General features: G+C 38.0%; 1 protein-coding gene across 1 annotated transcript; it reads left to right on the top strand.

The window, feature by feature from the left end:
* Positions 1 to 1,026: 1,026 nt before the first annotated feature.
* On the top strand, positions 1,027 to 7,747 carry npm1a (nucleophosmin 1a). The gene is made up of 11 exons (XM_051401690.1): positions 1,027 to 1,192; positions 2,412 to 2,491; positions 3,813 to 3,932; positions 4,201 to 4,294; positions 4,445 to 4,560; positions 4,651 to 4,721; positions 5,086 to 5,143; positions 5,223 to 5,300; positions 5,441 to 5,551; positions 5,656 to 5,730; positions 6,452 to 7,747. Exons 1-11 carry the CDS (start codon positions 1,144 to 1,146, stop codon positions 6,497 to 6,499), a joined length of 900 nt encoding a protein of 299 aa, XP_051257650.1. The 5' UTR covers positions 1,027 to 1,143; the 3' UTR covers positions 6,500 to 7,747.
* The last annotated feature ends 1,608 nt before the right edge of the window (positions 7,748 to 9,355 follow it).

Raw genomic sequence — 9,355 nt, 5'->3', positions numbered from 1 at the left:
ATCAAGGAAGAAACCTAAATCAATGAGTAGACAGAACACAACAAATGGAGATGCATCCATACAGGGCATACGGAGCCACTGAATGGTTTGATGTGTATGGAAATTATGTGAATCCCATGCTGTGGCTTTCACAATCCCCAGAATTCAAGCCATTTGGCTCATAGTGGCCCAATACCTTACTAAGTTTTTTCCTTATATTTCTCATCCATATGTCAGCTATTCAAACAGAAAACAGTGAAAACATGCAGAGCACAATAACACCCCATGTGAATTTACCCTACGGAGGTCCAAGTTGTATAAACCAATTACAATTGGAAAAACATTCTATCATGTGGAACATTTTTCCAGTTGTAATTATTTTAACACAGTCATCTTCAGAAATACAACTCCTTCTGGTCCCACTAACAAAATATGTAAAAATATGTTTGTCTGAGAATAAATTACAAGTTTTACAATAAGTATTGAAACTGTCTGTTATTGCTACATATTGTGTGTTTTTATTATTCTAAAAAAAAAAGCTACACTTTGTAGTTTTCTGGAATAGACATTACATTTTTATTTATGATGTTACTTTCCATTACATTCATAAAACCATGCCCCGAATATGTGTGCTTACAAAACACCACCAGAATATATATGTAGGGCTAATTATACTGTACTTTGAAAAAATAAAATAAAATAGCACAGAGGCATAAAAATAAAGACAACCAATTGTCCACAACAAAATATATCACTGACAAAAACCTTTGCTAAACTGATACAGGAGAAATCAGAGTACACACCTAAATAGTCAGAAAACATAAACACATCAGAATTAAACAACCATTCCGATTTTGGATTATTTGCACACCAGAATATTTCCGGGCTTTGTTGAACATCTCATGGAAAACTGCCATTCTTAAATCACCAGCAAGCAAAAACTACTGAATCTAAATAACAATAGCTGTGCTGTGTGCGCTACCCTTTGTGGTACAGTGGGTGGCGCTGTTTCCTGTCTACGTGTCTTGTTCTCTTCAGCATGGCACCGAGAAGAAGAAGCGAGGCGAGGAGGCGGAGTCCCGCGTTAGTTAGTGCTTCCCGGGAGGAGTTGGTTATTCTTCTACCGCAGACAAGCAGCAGGTTGTCAGCGTTTTAATCTCCAAAATGAACGGCTTAGACGAAGAACCAATGGCACCACAGACCTTTCTTTACGGTGAGATAACTTCTGCATGTCGTATGTCACTTCTAGATGTATAACATTACGCGTCCTCGTGTTTGTCTGCTGAAATTGAGACAAGAAAACGACTAAATTTAGCCGTTTGGCAGCATTTGTTCCTCTATAATGGAAGGTAACGTTCATACTATCATATTGAATCGTTTAAAGTGCAATATCTGGCGTTATTAACCATTTTTAAAGCAATAGCAGGAGGTTGAGTGAGTCCTGGTGAAGAGTGCGTCTTCAGACCATACACGTGTTTGACTCTCAACATGGCGGCGCCCATGTTTTGTGAACAATGTTAATATTGAAGCATTTTCTTTTTACGACAGGTTGACATTGTTTCACATTTGAATTAACATTCTGTGTAGTGTAACTGCAGACTTTATGATAGAGTTAGACCTGGCTGTTTTCAGGTGGCTAGTGAAAGCCGTCTCAACGTGGGTTGAACCACACGCGGAGACTCCCTCACCTCGTTTGACTCCAACACGGCAAACACACCTCGGAGTGCGTTTCTGACCTTTATAGCCCCATAATGTCACTGTGACTGCATGAACTACAGGTCGCACTATATCGACATACATTTCCCATCACCCAGTCGAAACTATAGATGGATAAGAATTAGATTTGTGTAGTGCAAACAGGAAACGCAGGATCACACTCACATGCTGCTCACTGAGGTTGGAAATAATGTGAGTCACAAATCCGAGATGATTCTGACTGTAGGGAAATAAGTAAAGCTATTTTTATTTATTTTTTTAACACACTTTTGAAATGTGAAAAGCTTTATGTCCCAGTAGTTATAAATGTAAATGATGTATCAACTTGTGAATTGGTTTCCAGACAAGGGATGAGCAATCTGTAGTAGTGTGAAACCACTATATACACCAAAGTACTTTGTTTTACCAAAATGTATTGAAGAGCTTTATTCTTAACTTTAGAAGTACAATGTAATCGAATTTGCACTATATAGGTTTCAGTGAAATTATAGTATAGTTATCTCCTATTTGAGGTGACTCCAGGCCATGTGGAAACGGGCCATGTGGAAATATTCACATCAGTAGTCTGTGTGGCTCCCTCTTGTGTTCTCTTGAAGTACAGCACTTTATATCCAAATGATTTCCTGTCTGTCAGATTCAAATGTTAACTATTTATATGCCTCAGCTCTAAAATAGTTTTAAATAAGTTGTTGGCTAATTTTAAATATTTTCATCAGGGTGCGTGCTGGAAGCCGGAAAGGAGGTGGTTTTCAACCCTGAGGACGATGAATTTGAGCATCAGCTAGATCTAAGGATGGTAAGTGCCCTGTGATCTCAGGTGTTCAAAGGGGAAATATAACGCATCTTATTTATTACAACTTTGGATGTTTCATTTTTCTCTGCTGACCACCATTTTTGCTATTTATATTTTTCCACCACTGTAAGGATAGTATCAAGTGAAATCATGGTCCTCCACTGAACATTTGGAGTATAAGATCCCTTCTGCGTGTATGCAGCACAAGAAACAGAATATGAAGCAGACACAATGTGGCAAACTTTAATTTGTAATTTAAACTGAATTGTAGCTGCATGATTTAGTTATGAAACAGAATGCTATTTTCTAAGGTGGCTAAATTTTTTTTAATATATTTTTTTGGCACCATCTCATGCTTGGTGTTTAAGTTACACACATTTTCTTTGGCAAAATGATTACTGTATATGCAACAAATACATACATGAGCTTGAAACACAAAAGGCCCCCCCAAACAACACGTTTTGATGTTTAACTTTGTTCCCCTCTGTAGTTTCAGGGTACAAACGTGCACACATTTCTCACTGAATAGGATGTACATAATGCCTGTCCCTTTTGCTTCTTTCAAATGTTCCTCCCTCTCACTTTGTTGAATCAGCCAGTTTCTAAATCAAATTTCAGTTAGCAAGTCGTGCGGCACAGTTTTTGGAGATGGCAGACAAAAGCCCCCAGATCAGAGGCAGATTGGTGTTCGTTCTTGTCACGTTGTGTGAGAACTGTTCAAAGATACAATGCCTCGCAGGCGCCCCAACGATATCAAGCAGGCTGAATATTTAGTCGGGTTGGGGGAGTCACGTAACGAGCTGCAGCCAGTGAGAGCAGACACAGGCTGTCATCTACAGTAGCTCTCTGAACGCACTCTTAACATGCATCTGTTTGTATGGAAGAGGCTCAATGATATAGTCTCATATGATATGAGACTGTGCTTATTCATGTTTTCTTGTGTAAAAGAAATGATCATCAGTGTTGGTAGTAACCTATACGCCATAAATGGTGTCAAAAAAAAAAGAAGCATCTCTTACTGTAATAGCCTGGAGGGTTTGTTTCACTTACTTTTTGAAGTGCTCAGTTACACGGAATAGGACACCAGCGTAACACACCTCCAGTTTCTGACGCATCAAGAAAGCGATGCACAGTATATGCCACCATGGTTAGCAGATGATATCCCATATATTCACAGCTCTTACACAGATGGCGTTCTTGACAGTTAATCAGCAGATGGATTAAAGCATTGCGTGATTTGAACACACCAGAGATTGTTTGAACAGAGCGCCAGAGCTAAAGCTTAACATAGAATTACAGTCCACTGTTTCCTTGCCTTCTCCAGGCCTGTGTGGACCCCAGCACGAAAGATGAACTTCACATGGTGGAGGTGGAAGGACAAGACACAGAGGGACAGAAAATCAAGGCAGCACTGGTCTCACTGAAACCCTCTACCCTGCCAAGTGTAAGTAAACTACTTCTTGTCTTTGCTTATGTACACTTCTCAGTACTCTTTAGCCACCCACACGAGTCGAAGGCATTACTGGGTGAATAATGCAACTTGTCAACAACATTGTCGGAAATGGATACTTTTCATTATTTTAAATGCTGCTAGTTAACAACCATCTTATGGTTATTGAACTCCAAACCCTAAGAGCACCCAGTTACTGCAGACTGCACCTTTCAACACTGTTCAACGTGGATGCTAATGCAGTTAGGTATGTTTGTTGCAGGTGTGTCTCGGTGGTTTCACAATCACACCCCCAGCAGTTTTCCGTCTGAAAGCAGGTTCCGGTCCAATCCATATCAGTGGACAACACCTTGTCAGTGAGTATTTGTGACAAGATTAAACGGATGTTTTAACTAGTCTGGGAGGGGAAAGTGTTCAGTGATTGTGTGGATTGCTCGGGTTTATGCATTGAAGTTTAAATAGTGGTGGTTTAAACCCAGTCTAACACTTCTAACTTGTTTTTAAAGTGATGGAGGCCGATCAGTCTTTCGATGAAGATGATGACGACGATGACGAAGAGGAGGAGGAAGATGTCAGAACATCGAAGAAAAGACCTGCTTCCTCTCCTGCCATCAAGTCTCAGGTTTGTTTTTACATCCTTTACTGTCTTTGTTTCTAATCTGTCAAAAATTCAATTAACCATAACCTTTCTGTTTTTTTTACGTTCTTACAGAAAAAAATGAAAATGGACATGGAGGAGGACGAGGATGATGATGATGAAGATGATGATGATGATGACGACGAGTGAGTGTCAAGCTTTGCACACATTCAGACAGGCAGACTCTTGGACAGAGTGGGGTCCATAGCGTCAACACTCAAACTGCTCTGTTCAATGTGTATCAAACTAATGCACATTTTAAATCAAATAATATATCTAAAATATTACATATTACGTAATTCACAGAAAGTTTAACACTTTTTTAATTGTTTCTTTAGTTTTTAGTAAAATACCAAAACCATTCACATTAGGTGTAAAGAGCATCTTGGCATAATGTGTGCTAGTTAAAGACCAAAGCATTTCCTTGTCATTGGATTTTGATGGATCACTTTCTATCTGATTGTTTTGTTTTTATATTTTTAACCATGATTTTTTTTTTTTTTTTTTTAGGGATGAGGATGATGATGATGAGGAGGAAGAGGAGAGCGAAGAAGAGTCTCCTGTTAAGGCAAGCACCTATTTCATACAGTTTTGGCAGTTCTTGCAACTTGCACCGTTTCTCACCAATAGCTCCTTATTTGTTACAGGCCAAGGCGACACCCTCCAAACAAGCTCCTGCTCAGAATGGCAAGAGTTCTAAACTCAGCACTCCAGCCAAAAAACAGGTAACCATTAGTTTACATGCACTGTCAGTCTGATTATAAATATTTACAGAAATTATAAAGATTCATTGTTCACATTACTTTCTCCAGTTAATAAGAAAATTGTCTAATTTTCCTAATATCTCAACTTATGTTCTTTATAGGAAAAGACCCCTAAAGGTAAGGGTGACAAGTCCCCTAAAGCCCCGGCAACTCCCAAAGTAAACTTGTCACCTCCTGAGATTAAAGCCAAGATGATGGAGTCAATGAAGAAGGTTGGTGTCCTTTTTGATTTATTGCGATCCTTTTCCCCCAGTTGAAAATATAATACATGGCTTGACTAACTTGCTCATTTTTTGCAATTCTTTCTCTTTTACAGGGAGTATCATTACCTAAACTCCAGCCCAAGTTTGAGAACTTTTTGAAGCATGGTTATAAAGTCTCAGATGCCAAGGTACAGTACAAGTTCACAATGCCTGCCAATAATTATTAAACACCTGTAGTCCTAAATTGCCTCGGAAAATGAATCACAAAACTATACTTTATAAATGAATTGCCTATAAAATTTTGTACATTTAGGGAAGACGTATGAAAACAAATTTGGTGTTGCTGATGCTTCTTATTCCTGAGCTGACATCTGTCTGAATTTACTTTGACATTTTCAGACTCCAATCTAATTGAAACTCGGGTCATGGCTAACTTTTTCTGACATCTCCTTTTTTAAAAGCTGTAATGTGTCCTAAATTATACTAGTTTACTGTACAAGCTAAGACAAATCACCTGTGGTCTCATATGAATAATGAATCTTAGTATTGAGTTTTAAAAGGTTAAAAGTATTAGAGCTTGTTTTAATTGACATTTTTTTATTAAGTCTTTCACAGAAAAGTAATTCAATTTGCATCTTTCAAATTCAGTTATTTGTAAAAGGGGAAAAAAGAGAGAAGGTCCTAGTTGAATTTTGGGTTTTGTCTTGCCACTAGGGGGCACCAAAGTCCCAAACTTTGAAATCTCACACAGTGGAAGTAATGTTAAAGTAAATGCACTGAATTCTCTTTATGTGCAGAAGCAGATGAGAATAGAATTTGAAAAATGCTTTGGTCTTGATTTTTGTCTGAGACATTTTAAATGTGCTACTTGGTCCTCCATGTTAACAGGTGTTTTTGTTTTTTCTTCAGGTTATCGCAGATCTGTGGAAGTGGAGACAGACAGTGAAGGATGCTTAATAACGCAGTCTCAGTAGTTTTATTGTCTCTTTTTATGACTTGTTTATACCCATAGCACCTCTCAAACCCTCTGAAGCCAAACTCTGTGCCTCCCACTTCATTCACACCCCATTAATCCTGAGTCTAGTCCAGCTCCACCTGCCCTCTTGTATGAAGAGACTAAAGAGATGATGTGGACATTGACAGTGCACTGGGGTGTTTCATTGTCTTTCCTCTTCCAACACCTTCTCATTAGGGCAGGGAAATTATTTGGTTTGTTCAATAAACCCTGGGAGAACCAGCCTACAAATTTACATCTTTGTAAATGTGTAAATAAAATTCTTGCTAGGTGGTTGGCACCGGGAGTTCGCAGGATATGTGTTTTTTTTTTTATATATATATACAGTAAAGGTTGGTTTGGCCTCCTCCAGCAACACAAGAAAATACATCAGATTATTAAACACACTTAGAAGCACATACAAGATTAGTAACAAAGCAGCTGAAGAAACTTTAAATTAAAATCCATTTTAAGGCCAGTAAGGCTAATGTTGGCCAAGTCAGGTGGACATCAGCAGTAATGATCACAATACTGATATTGGTATAAAGTTGATTTGTCTCGTACCATCATGAACATAAAACTTTGCACTTTTTGAAGCGTTTTGAATGTTTATGCTATTGTGAGATTTAGTAAGGTAAACAGCCCGTGACTACACACTGTCCACTTTCCTGTTTTCAGTTTGAAACATTGTATAAGAAATAGAAATATTCTTGTAATGTTTCATGTATTTTACCGTCCGCAAATCAACCATTAAGCAAGAAGCTGCATCAACCTTAATTAACACCCGACACATTTCAGTTCTAGTGGAGATTGGTCTGCTTCACTTGTCACATGTATTGCCTCGACTACTAAGAGCAAAAAGCCCAATGGTTAGGTACTAACTCTGTGAGTGACTGAATGCATGAAGGAATTGGGTTTTTTTTTTTGTTTTTGTTTTTCAATTATGAGTTGCTTGTAACTCTTCAAACTTGGGTTTGCAGATGTTCTAATGTTTTAAGAAATTCCCACCTGTACTCAAGCTTAATGAAGTCACACATTCTGTGTTCATTTGACCAGTCAAAGTAATATTAAAAATGTTAATGCATGAGGCCTGTTCTAGCAGAAGATCATTCCATGTTGTGAAACCATTGTAAGTTTGTATGACTTTGAATATGCTGTGGGTTTGGATGGACTGTCCCAAGATTGATTAAATAAACTAACGTAGAAATGTTGTCATTGTTCTATTTCTCTGCAATGAGAACTAAATCAGTTTGGCCATTTTGATGATAAATTGATAAAATGATAATTTTCCAAAGTTTGATTTTTATATGTGCAACAATCTGCTATTAAAACTTCAAACACAGAATTGTTGTTTCTTTTAAAGTCCAGTGTAGAATATAAGATTTAAGAATTTTGCATTAGTTAGGAACTGTACACAGCTCTTTCCTGTGTATTAGAACATTTGTTCTGAATGACGTTACTGTGTTTAGGCAGAATGCTGCAGCAGTTGATTATTTAGAACATTACATCCTGAGATTCCACAAACCACTGAGGAAATTAGCCACACCTCAAAATATGTATTTTGGGGTGCCCTGGTAGCTCACCTGGTATAGATGGTCCTTGCTGCAGTGGCCATGGGTTAAATTTGTCATCTTGCAATTATAAGTAATAACATGCAAAGTTATGTAAAGCATGGATGATTTATTGTTATCCATTCAGGTTTATGGTTGCAGGTTGCACACCTAAAGAGGAGCTGTGGATGCAGAGTGGGTTAGTAGGAGCTCAGTAAGGGAACTGGTCTTTGGGAACACAACTGTAAATTGTATGAAGCCTTCTGTGGGGGACTTCCTCAAGTGATGTCATGACTGGCTTGCTTAAATCCATTAATAAAAAATGAAAAATAAAGAGACGTTTCTTGTTCCTGTATACTTCATTCGTAAAACGTATGCTCAAAAGCTGAAAGGAGGGCTCTTTCATACGCTATAATACTGCATTTGTTGATATATCGACATATATTTAGAAATAGTTGATATCAAACTCATAAAATCCTGTAGCCAAAATGTTTTTGTTTGCAGTATAATTATACAACCATGGGCCCAAATTGCACTTACCTTTTTTCTTTATATTCTGTGTTCTTTGTGCCAATTTCCTGATCAGCAATCATCTGCAAAATTGTTGTGTTCACATGGGAAAAACTGATTGATTCAAAAGTAGATGAAGATACTTTAACAGTCAAGGGGAAAGCAGACAACTTCCCTCTTCCCCTCAGAGTCTGCTCTGAAGTTTTGATTCTTTTTTTTTTGTGTGCCTGGAGAATCATATTTAATTTCAAGTTAAAATAAGTCCAAATTAGATTCTGAGGCTCATTTATCCATTGCAGCTAAGCTTTATGATTTAGGCTAGTGGGCAAAGGGTGTATATTACGCTATATTACACTCCTGTGCAGCTTTAAAGGCACAGGACTCAAATCATTCAAGAACCAGCATGTGTGCATGTTTGTTTATGTGAAGACAGTTTGAGTAGTGGGTTCACAGCAATGGTAACGCCACTTCAAGACCTTTCTGCTCATTTAATCTTTTAACGGTCCAATAAATGACCACTTAAAATCGAGTAGTGCATCATTTACTGTCAGGGTGATGAAAACGGGGATGGACAGTGGTAATTCATCATCATCATTCAGTGATTCAGTAGCACAGGAATGTATGAGGTGATGGCCTGGATTTACTGGGATGAAAAGCCCTACCATCCTGCCCTTTAGATTAGAAGAGCCAGTAGTGGTCTGAATTTAAACCAATAAAAATCTTTAAATTCCAGCAGAGAAGAGGAGCGAAGGAGTCCTA

This window comes from Dicentrarchus labrax, unplaced genomic scaffold, assembly GCF_905237075.1.
Source record: "Dicentrarchus labrax unplaced genomic scaffold, dlabrax2021, whole genome shotgun sequence".
Classification (NCBI taxonomy): domain Eukaryota; kingdom Metazoa; phylum Chordata; class Actinopteri; family Moronidae; genus Dicentrarchus; species Dicentrarchus labrax.
Note: the sequence above shows the minus strand (reverse complement) of the source record. Positions and strands in the feature narration are given on the sequence as shown.

Coding starts and splice junctions, on each gene's coding strand:
- npm1a (XM_051401690.1), top strand. CDS start 1,144: ATGAACGGCTTAGACGAAGAACCAATGGCACCACAGACCTTTCTTTAC. Junction 3,933..4,200: donor AACCCTCTACCCTGCCAAGT/GTAAGTAAACTA, acceptor TGTTTGTTGCAG/GTGTGTCTCGGTGGTTTCAC. Junction 5,552..5,655: donor TGATGGAGTCAATGAAGAAG/GTTGGTGTCCTT, acceptor TCTCTTTTACAG/GGAGTATCATTACCTAAACT.